The 19,600-nt window shown below is 35.3% G+C and overlaps 1 protein-coding gene across 4 annotated transcripts in view; it reads right to left on the bottom strand.

Moving 5' to 3' along the window:
- LOC145296136 (DNA-directed primase/polymerase protein-like) overlaps positions 1-19,600 on the bottom strand; it is an 86,549-nt gene that overhangs the window by 10,379 nt on the left and 56,570 nt on the right. For all 4 annotated transcript variants that reach the window (XM_080142290.1, XM_080142291.1, XM_080142292.1 and 1 more), the window contains 2 exons: positions 17,728-17,887; positions 8,828-8,922 (listed from right to left, as the gene is read on the bottom strand). In XM_080142290.1, coding sequence (XP_079998416.1) covers positions 8,828-8,922; positions 17,728-17,887 — 255 coding nt within the window. The remainder of the gene's footprint in view (positions 1-8,827; positions 8,923-17,727; positions 17,888-19,600) is intronic.

Genomic DNA, 19,600 nt, shown 5'->3' with positions numbered 1-19,600 from the left:
TGCCCGGCGTTGCCTAAGTGTTTGGAAGTGCGTGTTGATGATAAACAAGCCACGTGTGCGTGGTCCCCCTCTGGTGCTGCATGCGAGATGACGCCACAAAAAATAGTGAAGAAACGATGAATTTGAGAAGTGTGAAGGGCCAACGATGCCTTCACATTTTCGCCAAGTTTCAGAAAAATCTAAGGGCAGAGCAAAAGTTATGCGATAAAATGTGTCATTTTCTTTTTTGCAATTTTGGGCATTTGTGACCCATTTTGAGCTCCTTGAAACGCCGAATCCGAGTGCAAACGGAAAAATGATGCAGTTTCACACCTTAAGACATATATATTTGAATTCAGCACCATGGAAAACTACTATATAGACATACAAATCAAGTTTTTGAGTAATATGAAAAAGGAGCTCCAAAAAGGCATGTTCTTTTTTTAGCCCTAACAGTCCCAGAGGGATGTGAACCAAAATATTGCCAGGGTCACCCATACTGAATTTATATTAAGAACAATAGCCTCCACATTTTGGCCAAGTTTCAGGAAAATCTAATGGATCAAACGCTATGGGGCAAAAAGTGTAATTTTTGGCCACTTTGGGGCATTTTTGATCTCTTTTGAGCCCCTGGGGATGCAGAATCCCAGTGTAAATGGATAACGGTGCAGTTTCACGTCTTAATACATGTATATTGGAGTTGACCACTGTGAAAAACCTCTATATAGTCAGACAAAGGTTTTGTTGAGAAATATGAAAAAAGAGCCACAAAAAGAGGCGTTTTTAGCACTAAAAGTCTCCGAAGACAAACCAGAATTTTGCCAGGGTCACCCATACTGGATTGATATTAAGAACAATGGGCTCCGCATTTTGGCCAAGTTTCAAAAAAATCTAATGGATGAGACAGAAGTTGTGGAGCAAAATGTGTCATTTTTTACCATTTTCGGGCATTTTATACCTCTTGAGCCCCTGGGGACACAACGGGAATTTTTGTAAAATTGCTATTTATTAGAACTGGTTTTCCCAAACATCCCGAGGAAATAAACAAATCCGCAGAAAGCGTAAAGCTTAACTGGCTCTGCGTGATTTCGTTTCTCTATTGCGTGATGTTCGACCTAGAAAACCAGACGTTTGTTTTTAAACGTTTAATTTCAACCATTCTCGCTTCTCTGCCCTGAGAGTGTAGCAGGAAGTTATCAGGCTTTCATTTCCGCCTTCGCCTCAAAGCAAAGGGTTTGAGCCTACCTGCCTACCAAAATTTTTTTGTTTTCTTTTACACCCCCCTCCCCAACATCCGGGCAACGCCGGGCACTCCCGCTAGTGAATAATAAAATGGAGTCATTTCCTTTCAGATCAATGAGGAGTTAAAGAAAAGCACCAAAAATAGTCGAAGTCGTATTTTCCAATCTCTAAAAAATCAGACAATCTAAATATTGGAAAGCATTAAAATAAAAAGCTGAAATTTTAGACTTTGCGACTCACAACCCTGCAATATACAGCAATGTTTGAGAGATAAAGAACTGTAATGGAACATTCGAATATCTATGTATCTCATATAGACTTCAAGTGTTAGCCCCAGGTCGTGGGCCCCTTGATTTCTGAGAACTTCGACTGAAGTAAAATAAAACAAAAAAACAGAGAAACGAGCAAAGGGAAATAACTCGTCAGGTATTAAGAATTGTAGGCATATTTTCTGACCAGAGTAATCGCCCTTGCATCAATTTTGCATTTACGATTCTGAAGTTGACCAATCATTCAAAGATTAAAGATTACCAAGTTAAAATGGCTAGAAGCAAAGTGTAGTATCTGTTCTGATGCTACTCTATCTTTGCAGGGTTCTTGTCCAAAATTCCTCCTATAAAAAAAAAGTAAAATCTACCCCCTTCCCCCACAAGTTGAAGAGCTATGGAAACAGGAGTGGTATCATTACCTTTTGTTCTCCAGAATTTATTTTTCTACAGTCATTCTCATTTCACTTTTGAAATATTAAAGTTAAAAAAAAAAAAAAAAAAAAAAAAAAAAGAAAAAAAAAAAGAAAAACTAATTATATAAAACGTAACAACCAAATGTAAAAAAAAAAAAAACAAAAACAAAACAAAAAGACTTGAATTATTAAGGAAATAACTATATATAAAAAGAACTGATTTTTCTTTCAAAATAGAAAAAAAAAGTGAATATTTATTAAATAAATAAGAAAAAAGAAAAAGGAAAAAAGAGAAAAGAAAAGAAAAGAGAAGAGAAAAGAGAAAAGAAAAGAAAAGAGAAGAGAAGAGAAAAGAGAAGAGAAGAGAAAAGAGAAGAAAAGAGAAAAGAGAAGAAAAGAGAAGAGAAAAGAGAAAAGAGAAGAGAAAAGAGAAGAAAAAAGAGAAAAGAGAAGAGAAAAGAGAAAAGAAAAGAGAAAAGAAAAGAGAAAAGAAAAGAGAAAAGAAAAGAGAAAAGAAAAGAGAAAAGAGAAGAGAAAAGAGAAGAGAAAAGAAAAGAGAAAAGAGAAGAGAAAAGAAAAGAGAAAAGAAAAGAGAAAAGAGAAGAGAAAAGAGAAGAGAAAAGAGAAGAGAAAAGAGAAGAGAAGAGAAAAGAAAAGAGAAAAGAAAAGAGAAGAGAAAAGAAAAGAGAAGAGAAAAGAAAAGAAAAGAGAAAAGAAAAGAGAAAAGAAAAGAAAAGAGAAAAGAAAAGAAAAGAGAAGAGAAAAGAGAAAAGAAATAAAAAGAGAAGAGAAGAGAGAAGAGAAAAGAGAAGAGAAAAAAGAGAAAAGAAAAGAAAAGAGAAAAGAAAAAAAAGAAAAGAAAAAAGAAAAAGAAAAGAAAAAAAAGAAAGGGATTTAAACGCTTGTCCTTTCCAGGGTTGGGGGTGGGAATTAAAATAATGGTTTTTGTACATGAGATTAAAAGATTACATAAATCTGACCATTTTATCATGGAAACAAATGACCATTGTTAGTTGGAGCTTAGATCACAAAAAATAATAACGGGTGCGAGTGACGAATGTGGCACAATGGTATTAGCACTTTCTGGGGGAGTTCTCCAACTCCCCACATTTAAAAGTCTTATATCCGACTTTTTTTTTTTTTTACACATGGGGGTCACCACTTATCAAGGCCCAAGAGCCACTCGGGGATAAGGGTTATTGTGTGTACACTAATCAGTGGGATAGTATCGTAGTAATAGTTAGTATTGGGGATTCGATAAAGTGTCATTACTTAAGGGGGCGGTTCATCAGGAATTTGTTTGTGTTGGACTTGAAGACATCCAAGTTGAATTCGGAGGGGGGGGGGCAGGCAAGCAGCAGAGAGTTCCACAGCCGTGCAGTTCTAAGAAAGAAGCTTTGTTTATGGAATCTACATTTTGATTTAGGCACGGATAAAGAGTGGGGAAAATTATTGACAGTGGTTTTAGCTAGTCGGGTGTTTTTTCGTGAAAGATTGACGGGGGGGGCAGAGAATGGAGCTCAGACGAGCACTTGCCATAGAGACAGGCTCGCAACGTCTCTTCTGTGGGAGAGAGGTTGCAGGGAAGTGAAAAGGTCATCCACCCACCAAGCCACGAAGTCTGTTTTGTACTCTGTCAAGGCAGGATAGACTGTTTTTAGCAGCTCCTGCCCAGATGTGGCAGCAGTACTCCATCCTTGTACGTACTTGGCTTTTATACAGATAGAGAATTGCATCATTAGTGAGATATCTTCTGGAGCGGTAGAAGGATCCCACCATTTTCACAGCGACCTTGACCACAGACTTGATGTACGTGTTCCATTTCAGATCAGGAGTAAAGGTCAAACCCAGAAGTTTATCAAATCATGGGGCCTCCCCTAGACGAGAGCCATTCATTTTAATCGATGCCAGATGGGGATCAGAACGTTTATGATGTAATGATAGGAGCTTGGTCTTAGATGCATTAAAAGGTAACCAGCCACGTCTTCCCCCACTGAACCACGCGCTCGAGATCTGTGGAAAGAGATGCGAAATCCAGCTGGTGCCGTTCTCATCTCAAAATGTCAGTGCATACACATTTGAATTGCTAAGACAAAAAGTAATGACTGCCGAGCCAGATTCTTTATACAACCGGGGTACATAGATCAAAGCTCAGATTTACTTAGTCGACACAAAGACTTCAAAAATCAAATTTACATTCTAGTCTCTGTTTTAATATGCATCTATCTCTATCTTTCTCTCATTTGATCTCTCTTTCTCTCTCAACTTGAGGAGGAAACAATCAGAATGCAGTTAAAGATTGGAATATATCCATGGCATACGTAAAAAGTTTCAAATCGCATGCTCCAACTCAGGTTCTAAAATGCTCCTACAATTGTTAAAATAACAGAAATTCTAGTCTTTTTTTTTTTTTTTAAATGTGTCACTTATCATATACTGAGGATTCATGCATAAATAAAACTCTTAACAGGATGTTGACCCGATGGCGGTTACATACAAAGTGTACAAAAACATCTCTGCGCATCGGCTCCATGCCCCTCTCTGCTGAAAAAAAAGGAAAAATAATAAAAACTAATCCAACCAATGGGAAATGTGTGCACCTAAAATAAAGTATGAGCAGCTGACATGTTGTGGGAGCCGGTTGGAAGAGATAAATAGCTGAGGTCCTGTGAACCAGAGGGGAAAAAAACAATAATTACTCTTAATGACATTCGTCTTTAAATTCCTTCCTTTCAAGTATAAGAACCGATCTTTTTAAAATTCAAACCAAACTTTTATTGTGCATAGAAGCAAACTTCTCAACCTAACATTCACAAGCAACATGAACTGAAACAAATACATTGAGGACATTGCAAAAGCTGCTGCAAAGAAGGTGGGGTTCCTCGAACTAAAACTCGTAACAGAATGAGAGTATCCTGTACCTCTACAAGACCACAATTAGCCATGCATGGAGTATTGTTGCCACATCTAGGTCAATACATCTACCACTAGTCTCTCACTCTTGGATAGGGTCAAAAAAGAAAGTCTCCAATCTAAGCTCCAACCCCTGTCCCATCACCACAATGTTGCCTTCCTGTGTCTGGTTTTACAAATATTTTAATGGAATGTGCTCTGATGAACTCATTGCGCTTGTGCCCCCTCAATGCATACATCCTTAACAAACTCACTTAGTAACAACATCTCACCCCTTCACTGTAGAGGCCCTAAATGCCAGAAAACCTTCTACTCTAATAGTTTTTTTCCCTTGAACAGCTAGACATTGGAATTCCCTTCCTGCTATGTGCTTTCCTGACTCTACTGATATGCTGAGGTTTAAATGTAACGTAAACCAACATCTTGTTAATTTTTCCTAGGCAAGGTTCCAAATACTAGCCCTTACGTCCAAGCTTAGTTAGGGATAAACGTGAGTATATATATATATATATATATATATATATATATAATAAAGCTATCTAAATGTCAAATGTTCCTTGCCAGTCTAGTTAATATTATATGGAGTTGTTATTGCATGTTTTAATGTATAGCAAGACCCATGGAACTTGTACAGTTTAAATCAAGACATTAAAAAATGAAAAAAGGTTATATTGTACATATCCGTTATAAAACGAAGATCTCTGAAAAAAAATTTCACTTAATTTCATCATTTTTTTTTTTTTTTTTTACTACAGTGAAAAAACAATTTGTTATGATACCGAGCAAAAGGTTTGATTTTTAGGAAGAAAAACTAGTATTAAAGATGGGGAGGGAGTGTCGGCACTTCAAACAGTTATTTCCCTGTGGCGCGTTACAAAAATTTCAAACATGGCTGACTTCAACACTGCTCGATCAAATTAAGTGAAATTTTTTTCAGAGATCTTCAGTCCAAAACGGATACGTACAACTCCCCCCCCCTCAATATTTTCATTTTTTTAAATGTCTTGATTAAACTGTACAAGTATCAAATCCATAATACAAGTGTTCAATTCCAGCAGAACAGTCCCTGCCAGTAATGATGTCGACAGAAAACCCGTCAGGCAGACGTAACCAACGTTGTATTAAGCTTTGATCTATCTTTCATTACATTGTGTCTAACATCCAAGGAACTGGTTGCTGTGCTCATGATGCAACCCTTCAAGAAAAATTCTTACAATTCTAGTAATTCTAGTCGTCAAGCAATAGTTCCACACTGAAGGAACTTTCATATTTTTGCAATCCAGGGAGCAACTTTTTGGGAAACGTTATTTTTCTCCCCACATTGAAAACTGAATATTGTTTATTTTTGTCCTTAACGAGATGCAAATCAATACGAACATTGGTTAGCTTTCCTTTTTATCATCTCCCTTGAATAGAGTTATCTCCCCTTGTAAGTGTATAAATTATTCCCCTTGATTATAGAATTATTTCCTTATAAATAAAAAATTTGATTGAAATCTGCAAATCTATTTACAAACAATTCATATTTAGATTCTCTGGATTGTTATCTTGCATGTCATTTTCACAACGTTTCAGCCGATGTAACCACCAACCTTCTTTGAGTGTAGCTTATCAAACTTGGAAATATTTCTGTCAAACTCAGGTATCTGCATCAATGTTCTTGTTCTTTCAGCCATAACTCAGTAGAAGTCTTAAGTGACGTAAGGGACTGCTACTTGGGATGCGTTTAGCAAGGGATTGAGGGGAGTTGAGCAGCAACATTACATTTCAGTACAGTCAGGGAAGCAGAGACCCAGAGGGGAATTTCAAAGTCTAGTAGTCCGAGGGAAGAAACTGCCTGCATCTAGGGATCCCTACAGTGAAGGGGTGGGATTTTGCTGCTTGTCAAGACAGTTGGGGATATTTACAGTGACTTCATCAAAACACATTCCATTAAAATACATATAAAACCTGCACAGGTATGCAACACCATTGGGGCTTGGTTGACAGTGCAGGACATTTTAGGTTGATGACTTTTTTTTTGAACCTCACGAGCAAGAGATTAGTGGTTGATGTACCAGCTCAGATGCGGCAACAATATTAAAATGGTGACTTTGTAAACATATAAGACGCTCACAGGTGTGAGTAATTTTCTAGCACAGTAGAGAAATCGCATGTTCTTTGCAGCAACCTTGGCAACGTCCTCAATGTACGTTACAATTCATGTCGCTAATGAATGTTAGACTGAGGAGCTTAAACTAAAGGCTTTCAGTGAGTATATTATTAATCATTGCAATCAGCAGTTGAGAAGGTCGTTTTGTAATTACTAAAGAAAAGTGACAGTCGTTTTGTTTTTATTATAGCTTGCTTGCCTTTTTTTTCCAATCACATATTCACACCATCATACATGGCTAGTTGTCATTTAAAATGAAACCTATAATTTTTTTTAGCTATAAAAAAATAAAATGAAATAACCCTTTTTATGTGGATTAAATAGATACAATAGAAAAGAAAAGAAAAAAAAAGAAAAGAAAAGAAAAGAAAAGAAAAGAAAAGAAAAGAAAAGAAAAAAAAGAAAAAAAAGAAAAGAAAAAAAAGAAAAGAAAAAAAAGAAAAGAAAAAAAAGAAAAGAAAAAAAAGAAAAAAAAAAGAAAAAAAAAAGAAAAAAAAAAGAAAAAAAAAAGAAAAGAAAAAAAAGAAAAGAAAAAAAAGAAAAGAAAAAAAGAAAAGAAAAAAAGAAAAGAAAAAAAAAGAAAAAAAAAGAAAAGAAAAAAAAGAAAAGAAAAAAAAAGAAAAAAAGAAACAAGAAAAAAAAAGAAAAGAAAAAAAAAGAAAAGAAAAAAGAAAAAAGAAAAAGAAAAGAAAAAAAGAAAAAGAAAAAAGTAAAAAAAGAAAAGAAAAAAAAGAAAAGAAAAAAGAAAAGAAAAAAGAAAAGAAAAAAGAAAAGAAAAAAAGAAAAGAAAAAGAAAAAAAAGGAAAAAAAGAAAAAAAAAGGAAAAAAAGAAAAAAAAAGAAAAAAAAGAAAAAAAAGAAAAAAAAGAAAAAAAAAGAAAAAAAAGAAAAAAAAAGAAAAAAAAAGAAAAAAAAAAAAGATGACAAATCCAGGTGAAATTCCATAAAAAGCAAATATATATATATTATTCAGAAGTTTAGATAATACTAGCAGGCTGCGTGACATTGCCCAGTCGTAAAATATGCTTAAATATGATATTTTAATTAACACATTTCATATTTATTATATTGGACCCAATATATAGTAAAGATTTAAAAAGTTAAGACTTGCATTTCATCACCGCGAATCAAAACCAACACGTTTAGCTTAAAATTTACTTTTTCCTTCGACGTTAATGCTTGACCTACATGTTTGCTGCAAAGCTAAAAATTAAAACATGAACCAATAACTATTACGTTACGCATGCATATTCATAATACCGTCGATCAACCTTCACCTGGTAAATTCCCTTTTAAAAAAAATTTTTTTCACACCTTTGCACAGATTTTCCTTGGCTAAAACCCAAATGTAAAGTTTTGCATGGATTCCGAATATCCTATATATTAAGTTTCATGCCTGTAAGCCAAAAACTGACAGAAGAGTTTGGTAGGCAAAACTTTTTAAACAAATATATATACGCATACATAATATATATAAAAAGAGGTTTGTGTTTACTATAAGCCTTTTATGCAAATATTACGCAAGTATAAATCATGTAGAATATCTACATGAATATAATTACACGTAATAGTCAACTAAAACTGCTCATCCCATAAGAAAACTGAAAAAAAAAAACAAAAACAAAAAAAAACGTTAAAAAAACCCCCCCAAAAAACTAATAGAAAATTAATTAAAATGAATGTTCAAAAAAATATGCAAATTAGCTAGATCTTTTGCAGATGAATGCAATTCAACGACCCATATATAACAAAGTTGTATTTCTTTTTAAATAAATAAAAAAAGAGGTTTCTAATACGAATATCAATACACCAACAAAAACAGAATTTAGAGGAGTATACATTTTAAAAAAAAAAACTGACCTGGAAAATCTGGATTTTTCAGTTGCAAATTCCTCGCACGTAACTTGATTTGTTTTTCTTGTTCAAAGACGAGAAATTTCAAATTTGATGAATTTCTTGAAAGGAAATAAAATGGGAACATTTTAGGATTCGGAATGACATCATTAATTTCTTAGATTATAATTGTCATGGTTACAGGCTACAATTCTACCTTACCTGAAAAGGTTTTATTGTGGGTAACAAAAAAAAAAAAAAAGAACCGTTTTTTGAAAGATTTCTCTATCAGGTTTAGATATAATACGCATAGCCATCCATTGACGGTTCTTACATCATCTAGGATTCATCAGTATGGCTAGGTGCATCCACGCGAGTGAGTTTGTTTTATTTATCTGCATTTCAACCTCTGGAGGAGGGGGATCATTTTATGCCAACGTTAGTTTTGATTGTTAATTTCTGGGAAAGTTTGTTGATTGATTGATTGATTGATTTTACGGCATATCAACCTATGTGGTCATTTAATGCCGGAGTCCTTTTTTTTTTTTTTTAACTTTTTTATTGGGAGGGGGGGAATGACTTTTTCAGCCTTTCCTCCCTTTTTTTATAAAATTGAACTAAGAAATTAAATGTTGTATTTATACATGGATGTGTATATTTGGATGACTTTAAATTTCCTTAAATTTTCTTATATAAATTTACTTTCCTTAGGTATGCTAGAATATTTGCTGAGTTGACCTTTTCAAAAAGGTCTTCCATATTGCTTTCTGTATAATATAATTTTCTAGTTGGGGCAAGGTCATCACACCCAACTAGGATATGTTTTACTGTGAGTGTCTCCTGGCATGGGATGCACTCTGGCGCCGATTCTCCATTTAGTATATAAGAATGAGTAAAGTTGGTGTGCCCTATGCGCAGCCGAGTCAGTATCACATCTTCTCGGCGTGATCTCTTGATGTCCGGACATCGTTCCTTAAGTTCAGGTTTGATTGAGTATAATTTGTTGCCCTCTTGCTGACTCTACCGCAGTTGCCATTTTTCCTGTATGTATGCTTTTATCTGGGGTCTAAGATCAGTATGTGGAATCTTAAAATTGTCAGTTGGAAGGTGAGAAGATCTTTTTGCAGCTGTATCTGCCCTGTCATTGCCTTTGATCCCCACATGGCTGGGGATCCAGACAAGAATAATGTTTTTAGTAGTTGAAAGGATATTGATTTTTTCTATTAATTTTGTTGTTAGTGGATTTTCTTGTTTTTGATTTTGTATAGATAATAGGACTGATAGAGAATCTGTGAGAATGATGAAGTTTTTGGTGGTTTCCTCTGAAATTATGTTGAGTGCTAGATCGATAGCTATAGTCTCTGCAGTGAATATAGATGCTTCATTTTGAAGATTTCTCTTCATTGTGGTTTTATGGTACGTTGCTGCACATCCAGTGTGATTGTTGCTTTTAGACCCGTCTGTGTAGATAAAGGTGTAGTCTAAATATTGTAATTTTAAATGTTGAAGTTCGTCGTGGTATTCAATAGGGTTTGTGGTAGATTTGGACTTTTTGTTTAGGTTGAGTTTTATTTCAACTTGTTTCATGGTCCATGGGGGTGTTTTAGGCAGTATGAAGTTGTGAATGCTGGAGATTGGAATTTTCGATTCTTCAATGCTTTCCTTCATTCGGAGCCCGAACGTTTTGATAGTTTTTCTTCTCATGTTAAAGAGTTCTTCATATTTAGGATAGAAGGTACATTGGTATGCAGGGTTGTTTGGGCAAGACTTCAGTTTCAGTAAATATTGAAGGGCTAACTTTTCTCGCCTTAGATCTAGTGGGGGTTCGTGTGCTTCCGTGTATAGACTGTTCACGGGGGAAGTTCTGTATGCTCCTAGGGCCAATCTTAGCCCAGTATGGTGAATAGGGTCTAGGCTTTTTATATATGATGTTCGGGTTGATCCATATATGAAACAACCGTAGTCTAGCTTTGAGCGGACTAGTGCTCTGTAAAGTTTAAGGAGTGTTTCCCTGTCTGCACCCCAATCGGTATGTGCTACCACTCTCAAAAGATTTACAGCTTTGTTACATTTTTTTTTCAGATAGTTTATGTGTGGGATGAATGTTAACTTTTTGTCAAATAAAATCCCTAAGAATTTGTACTGGTCAGTAACGGGTATGGGCATTCCTTCCATGGTTAGGACAGGATCATTATGCATGTTCTTTAGTTTGCAGAAATGCATGCATTTCGTTTTTCTTTTGGAGAATCTAAATCCATTCTCTTCCGTCCATCTCATTACTTTGTTTAAGCACAATTGAAGCTTCCTTTCTATTATAGATATATATCTAGATCTACAGCATATTAGGAAGTCATCCACATATAGGGAGCAATCTACCCCAGGGTTAAGGTTTTTTACAATGTTGTTAATTCGGATACTGAACAGGGTCACTGACAGTATACTCCCTTGAGGTACTCCATTCTCTTGTTCTTTCAAGTCCGAGAGAGCTGTGCCAACCTTTATTCTGAACCGTCTATTTTTTAAAAAATTTTCAATAAAAATTGGCATTCTGCCTTTTAGTCCAAGCGCCTTCAGATCCCTTGTAACACCGTACTTCCACACAGTATCGTAGGCTTTTTCCATGTCAAAAAACACTGCTGTTAAATGTTCTTTCCTTACAAAGGCTTCTCTGATGAAGGTTTCAAGTCTGACTATGTGGTCTATTGAACTTCGGTTTTTCCTGAATCCTGTTTGAAATTCTGTAATAAGATTCTGTTTCCAGGAACCAGATTAGTCTTTTGTTTATAATCCTTTCCATGGTCTTACAAATGCAGCTTGTTAGAGCTATTGGCCTGAAATTCAATGGATCTGAGACGTTACTTGATTGGGATTGGATGTTTGAGTTTTCAGATTTGGGGATTGGTATTATTGTGGCCTCTTTCCAGGTCTCGGGTACGTTTCCACTGGACCATATAATATTGAAAATTTCAAGTAGGTATTTCATTGAGGCTTCTGGAAGTTTTTTGAGGATTTCATATGGAATTTCATCGGGCCCTGTAGCTGTGTCATGGGATTTGGTTAGCGATTCTTTTAATTCAGGCAAGGTAAGAGGTTGGTTGTATTTTTCAGTATTTTGTGATTTAAATAGAATTTTCTTTTTCTCTTCCTTTTCTCTAATCTTTTTGAATTTCTCTGTTTGTCTGTCACATGATGAAATTTTTGATAAATTATCTGCCAGGTTATTGGAAATGTCTTTTTGATCGGTGTATATTTTGTTGCCTTTAGAGATGTGGGATATTGGTGTACTACTACACTTTCCTTCTATTTTCCTCATCATGTTCCAAACTGTTTTCGCCTTGGTATTCACATTAATTTTGGATATATAATTTCTCCAGGTTGTTCTTTTGGATTCCTTTATGATTCGTCTGGCTTTTGCTCTGTTGTTTTTGAAGAAATCCAGATTTTCGCTTGTTGGATACTTTTCGAATTTTCTCAAGGCAGCTCGTCGAGCTCTGATGGCTTTTCTGCATTCTTTTGTGAACCAAGGTTTGTTGTGATTGTTGGTTTTGGTTGTTTTCGGTATGGTATTATTTGCTATGTTTGTGAGTGTTTTAATGAAGTAGTTCAAATGGTCATCTTCATCATTCTTTTCGATAATTAATTGGTTTTTGCACTGTTCCTGGAAGTCTTCCCAATCCGCTTTATGTAGGTTCCATTTGGGTGTTTTTTGTTCAGTGCTAGTACTTAGACTTTCCAGGATGATTGGGAAATGATCACTCCCACAGGTGTCATTGTGTACTTTCCAGTCATAGTCCATATATATGGAAGGATCACATAAGGTAAGGTCAATGGCGGTGAAAGTACCTGTTGCTGGGTACATATAGGTGTAGTTTTGATTATTAAGGAGGCATAGATTATTTTTATTTATTATGTTTTCTATTTCTTTTCCTTTTTTATTTGTTTCTTTACTTCCCCATATTACATTGTGACTGTTGAGATCTCCTAGTAGAAAAAAGGGTTTAGGGAGTTGTTTTATTAATTGAGTTATCTCAGTTTCGTTGATTGTATCTTTTGGAGGGATGTATATTGAGCAAAGTGTTATAGTTCTATGTAGAGTCACTGAAACTGCAATTGCTTGCAAGTTTGTGTTTATATTTATTTGTCTTTGAGGGACTTCATTCTTCACAAGTATTGATGTGCCTCCAGAAGCTCTGTCCGTATCTTTATTTATGTAGTTGTAAGATGTGTAGTGTTTCATGTTGATGGTATTATTTTCTTTCAGAAAGGTCTCCTGTAGACAGACAAGTGCTGGGCTCATATTTGTTATTAATAATGTGAGTTCATTTTGGTTTGCTTTTATCCCTCTGATATTCCATTGTAATATTTTGTTCATCATTTGGAATTGTGTTCAACTTCCATCGTCTCCAATCCCTCAAATCTATTTTCTGTCGGAGTCCCTGTTCGAGATATAGATCGGGATCTTTCTTTTCCTGTTTTTGTTTGTTCTTTTTTTTTTGTCTGGGGGGATTTTTGATTCTTTTCTGGCTTGTGATGTGTTTGATGGTTGTTCGGTTGTTTTTGTAGAAATGGTTTGTGGTTTTGTTTCTTTTTGTGGTTCAGTAGTGTCTTTACTTAATATTATCCTTGGATTGGTTGCAGACATTGCACTATTCATTTTCCTCATTTCTTCTAATAGTTCTTTCATTTCCTTTATTAGTTTGCTTAGGACATCAATTTTCTTGTCAGTTGTATCCGTTACATGTATATGACCATTTTGATTGTTGATTGGATTAGTTTTTTTTGTTGCATCTGCATATGTTTTAGTTTCGATGATTTTCCTGGCCTCTGGGTAGGATATATTCTTTATATGTTTTAGTTTGGTCACTTCTTTTTCTCTTTTCCATATTTCGCAATATCTAGAGCCAGCGCCATGGTTTCCCAGGCAGTTGGCACACTTGAAATCTTTTCTGCAGTCAATGTGTGGACCACTTTCTCCACATCTTCCACACACTGGTAATCGTGTGCACCGATCTTGATGGTGTCCAAACTTCTGGCACTTGAAGCATTGGAGGGGGTTTGGAATATAAATTTCTACATTTATTTTCATATATCCGACTTTCACTTCTTTGGGTATGGTGAGGGAATCGAAAGTTAGTATATATGTATTGGTATTGATTTTCTCACAGTTTTTTTTAATTTGAACTCTGCGAACATCTAACACATTCTGTTTCTGTAAGTTTGTCCGGATTTCCTCCAAGGGACAAAGTGCAAGTTCGTGGCTTTTCACTACTCCTTTGCAGGTATTTAGGGTTGGATGTCTGTAGCATTTGACTTTGATGTTTTCAAATAATTTTAGTTTCAATATTTCTTTAGTTTGTTCTTCGTTATGGGTTTCTATTAGTAGGCTGCCGTTAAATTGTTTTTTAATAGACTTTGGTTTTAGAGTTTTAAGATTTTTTTCAATTTTAAAAGGTGATAGTTTGCTCAAAGGAGTTTCCTCCATTGATTCTATTACTACGAATGTTGAGTTCCTTGGTTTTATCGTCTCTTCGTCAGAGCTACTGATGTCAGAGACATCAGAGTGGGTTCTCTTTGGGTGGTTGGGTGGTTTTTGGGAGGAATAAGCCATATATTTTGTTTTCTTTTTTCGTCATCTTTGTTCCCCACCCACCTCGGAGTCCTATTTGGGAAGAGCCTGGGGGGAAACCCATTCGCCCAGCCTCTACAGGGATACAATGATGATATAACCGACTTTGGTGGTATCATAATGATTATCTGTTCTCTCTTGATATTGCTATGGGATCTGTAGCAATCCTGAGGGGTTTACAGCCTCGTCATCGATATTCACACCTAATCGATTGACCCTCAGCCACCACTTTCCATCATATATTAGGGAGTAGGGTTATTTGTGGGAGAGGGGGGATGTGTTGTATTAGTAGTGGGTTTTTGGAATGGGCAATATATGGTGGGGCTTGGCGTGACTGGCCGATTGGTCTTCTATGTATCCTGGTTTAGGTTCGCTCAATCACCAGGATCACGTCCTAAGACTTTACGGGTAGCAACCCACGGCTAACTAGTTGCCCCATTGAGGGATTTTTACCCTCTGCAGGGGGGCAGTCGGTTTGTTCTCATGCCCTACCGACAGGGCAAAAAAATAAATAAATAAATAGATAATTTAATAGAATATATTTGTTTTCTTTTTTCTTTTTTTGTTGTTTCTTTTCCTTTTTAAAATCTGTTTCTATTTAACCCATAGTTGGGACCCTAACAGGTACTACCACTCCGGGTCAGGGTGGACCTGGGAGCAATGGCAATTAAGAGGTGGCTCCACACTCCCCAAGCCCGTAAGCTGGACCTCACCATCGGATGTAGTTTAAGGTCATATCCAGGACTGGGAGTAAGGTAGGAAAAAATAAAATAAAAAGGGGGGGGGAATAGGCTGTTGTTTTTGTTTTTGGTTTTGCAGAACATAATTAAGTTTTACAAAAAAGATCAGAAAACAAAAAAACGTCAATGTAGGTGCATTTCGTCTCAGGAAGCCACAGGGCAGCCTGATCTGGTAGCACCAGGGGAAAGTTTGTTTTTCCAAAGTAAAATGTTTGTTTAGTTTAGGAGCTTGAATAATTTCGTTTTTCAAGTACTTTACAATTTGTTGAGGCTCCACTTCTTGCCGTTTCAAAATATTTCTTCTGGATGTTCTACACTGTCAGTAAATGTTTGTTAGCTGTAGAGTTTGAATTTTTGCAGAGCAGAAATATTTTTAATCATTGCTGGAAAGAATGGTAAGAATCTTCAAACAAGTAATTTTGATGAGTTCTATCATATTCCACCGGCTAATGATTTGGAACCAAGATCAAGTTGAATAAATCACTTCTGTCTTCCAACAATCTTGGGTTGACTAGGTCCTTTTTTTTTTTGGCCACTACCAGATGGGGGATCATTTAGGAAGGCTAGGCGCTGTATGTACCGCACTGAGTTGTAGAAATCTCCAGGTTGGTATCTTGGAGCGCAGGAATTTACTGGGAGGGATGTAACCCAAGTCTTTGTTAAGACCTGCATCTAGGAGAAGGAAAACTGAGGTTTAAAACCTGCAGTCTACTGTATATTCTATCTTGTGGCGGTCATTGCACTGACAAAGGTTAGCATTAGTACCAAAATGTGGTTGGTTCTACACAAAGCCTTCACCAATATAAACAAATCATCTGTGTGGATTCCAAACAACTTAACTATTATCACAGAGCTCATACGTCAAAATCAATGGGAGAGTCCATTTTATATATGCTCTAGCAGTTCAACCCAACTTTGCTCGGGCCCTATGTACTGTTCATAACTTGCCCTAGGTGTGAATACCCTTTACGTAAAATTTCAAATGTTTACACCAAAAATTGTCTGAGTAATTTGGTAGAGGCCGCAGAAGTATTTTTTTTTTTTAAAAAAAACTTTGACCCCCATAACATTTGTTTTAGTCTCAAATTAAAATCAAAAGTTTGATCCATGTACAAGTCACCTACATCTAAAATCTTAAGTGTTCAGACCAAAATTGGCGGAGGAGTTTTGTAGAATTTGCAAAAGTTAACTCTTTCAACTTTGACCTTTTGGCAGCAAAATTTTCGGTTCAAAACTGATTAAAATGCTTTTAATTTTAAATGTGTAGACCAAAAATTGGCTGAGTAGTTTGCTAGAGACTGCAAAGGTCAAATCTTGAAGTTTGAACCTTTAGCAGCTCAAATTTTCGACCCAAAACGATTAAAAAGCTTACGTATCTCTGAATACCTTTTAAGTAAAATTTCAAATGTTTAGAAAATGTCTTTAGTAACTCGGTAGAGACTGCAGAGGTCAAATTTTTTTAACTTTGACCTCTCAATTTTGACCCCTTAACATTCATTGTTTTGGGCTCAAATCAAATGAAAAGTTTGACTCATGTCCAGGAAACCTACATTTAAAATTTCAAGTATTAAGACCCGAAATTGGCGGAGGAGTTTGGTAGAGTTTTCAAAGGTAAAATCATTAAACTTTGACCCCTTGAAAGCTAAATTTCTGGCCGAACCCGATTAAAAAGAATTGACAGAGTACTTTGGTACGGAGATGTACACAAACACACACACACACACACACACACACACACACACAATTTCACTGGACTCTGATTTATGAAACTATGATAGGTTATGAAAAGGAAGGGGTGTAAAGAGATAGCTTCGAATTTGGGGCTATCAAAACCAAAGCAAAATATGATGAAAGTAAAAATAAAATAGATAAACCCCATAATTTATTATACCATACCTGTTCACACTGAAACACTTATCACAATATTCTCTGGATCTATATTAAAAATACCTTGTTAAACTTTGTGGCCTAGTTCCATTCTATGGAGGTCAGGCGCGAACGAACACCCCATAATTTTATTATACCATATTTCTTCAAACTGAAACATAATTATCAAAGTATACTTACGCAGATAGATATGCAAAGTCTTTATTAAAGTTTGTGCCTATTTCCATTCCATGGAGGCCAGACGTGAACACAGACCCAACAATTTTATTATACCATCCCTATTTAAGTTAAAACATACTTATTAAATTATTATGTACATCTATATCAAAAACACTTGTAAAGGTTTTTTTTTTTTTTTTTTTTTTTTTTTTAATTTTTAAATTTTTTATTTTCATACTTTGTGGACCAGGCGCGAACGCAGACCCTACAATTTTAATGAACCACCGTTCTGCCAGATCAAACATACTCATTCCAGTGTCTCGATACATCTTCTATCATTATATGTAATCAGTTTTTTAAAATAGTCAACCATATAGGAGCCTATTCGTGACCAGACACACACATACAGACATTCAGCTTATATATATATATATATATATATATATATATATATATATATATATTAGTGAATAGAAAAAAGTGGGGGGGGGGAGAAAAAAAAGCAAAGGACTTACTCAACATTTGCAATGAGCGAATGAAAAAAGATGGTTTGATTTTCTTCTGTTGAAGCAGACGAGGGAAGAAATTTATTGTGACCCGACAACACAAGGGGATTTTTCTGGCCTAGCTTTTGTGAGAGAAACAAACGAAAATTCCGGTTTTTCGTATAGACTCCTACAAAATATGTTAAGTAAAAAGAAAATATAAATAAAAAAAACAAATAAAAAAGTTGATAAAAATATTAAAAATATGAAGTACAAAAGGCATGTCAAGTAAAAAAAAAAAAAATTAAAAACTTGAATAAAAAGGCATTAAAATGTTCAAAAAAATATTTTTCTTACAAGCAGTTTTATTTTTAAATAAGAAAATCAAATTTTGTGGCTAAACAATGTCGCTACCAGACTCCTCTCTGAATATTTGGTCTGCAGACTTTAAACTTGATATGTATGGTATTTGGGCCTTGGGAACACTTTTGACTTAGTTTTTAAGCTGTAAAAATAGCTGCTAGAGCATCTCTTATGCAAGTTTCTCAGAATAACAGGCTATTTTAAAACTGATAAACATTAATCAGAAGTAACTATTCCAAGGCATTCACTGTTAAGCCCAATTATCAGCTGACGTGATAGTGTAAACAAACACAGACAGAATTTGATGAACGCTATGTATTTTTCCTTACAATTTCTCAAAGTAAAAAATAAAGTTGAAGAAATAGAATTCCTCTGCAATCACGCCACTTCTTCCTTTTTTTTTTTTTATGTTCTTTGTAATTTTAAAACTTTGTTACATTAAAGTTACTGAAAAACAAATTTTTTCTTGCAATTAATCAGAAGCGACTTGTCCAGGGCATTCATCATCAAGCCCAAATATCAACTAACGTGATATTGTAAACAAGTTGCATTTTCTTTAAAAAAAAAAAAAAAAAAAAAAAAAAAAAAAGTAACTCTTCAATTAGTAGATGTAAATTTGAATGAAACGCTTAGTAAAGTAGAGCAAGCCAGTGGGAAATAGAGCCGTCTGCCAAGAACCGATGGCAACGATTACAAAAGCGCCATAAATGTTATATCAAAGATTGCAACTTTTTAAAAATGGTTGCTCTGTATAGATGTAAAGCTTGCCATAGATAGACTTAGTTCTGAGGAATTCAGAAGAAGAGTAAAAGAATAGGAAGGAAATGATACAAGAATATTACGATGGATGTGTCAGGTGAGTCTTAAAGATGAATTTAGATCTGATGATTTCAGGGGAATAGTAGATCTCGACCATATAAGGAAATATGTAAAGAACAGGAATCCTTGATGGTTTAATCACATTGAAAGAATGGAGGAGAGTTCATGGTTCAGTAGATGTAGAACAGTTGAAGTGGTCCAGTATTTAATTTGGATATAAATCTTCCCATTGTTAAGAGGAAGCAGAGAAATGGTATAAAGGTCAAATATCTTTTTTTTTTTATTAATATACTAGCGAGGGGTACCCGGTGTTGCCCGGGTGTTTGGAGGTGTGTGTGGAAACTCCGGGGGGCTGAGTAGGAGGGGGGGGGGGGGTTAAAAAAAAAAAAAAAAAAATGTTTTGGTAAGTAAGTATGAGGATCGGACTCGAACCCTTGAGGCAAAGTTGTAAATTAAAGTGTGGAAAAAAAAAAAAAAAAAGTGCGACGTTAAACATTGCGCCACCGCGAGATGCTAACGGAAACACGTTTGAATTTATTTAATTACTTACATTAGCAGGTGCACATTTTCTGACTTAATGAGGTCAAATTTTGACTGCGGGGTAACATTTCATTTAGTGTGGGAATGCCCCCCCCCAAGACGTTGGGGGTAGGGGGAAACATAGGAAAAGGCCTAACCTACATGTGGCGAGCGAAAACTGTTGAATATTTATCTTCCCGAA

Source organism: Euprymna scolopes, chromosome 16, assembly GCF_053919585.1.
Source record: "Euprymna scolopes isolate OS-2025 chromosome 16, ASM5391958v1, whole genome shotgun sequence".
In the NCBI taxonomy this organism is placed as follows: Eukaryota; Metazoa; Mollusca; class Cephalopoda; order Sepiida; family Sepiolidae; genus Euprymna; species Euprymna scolopes.
This window is presented reverse-complemented; position numbering and strand designations above follow the sequence as displayed.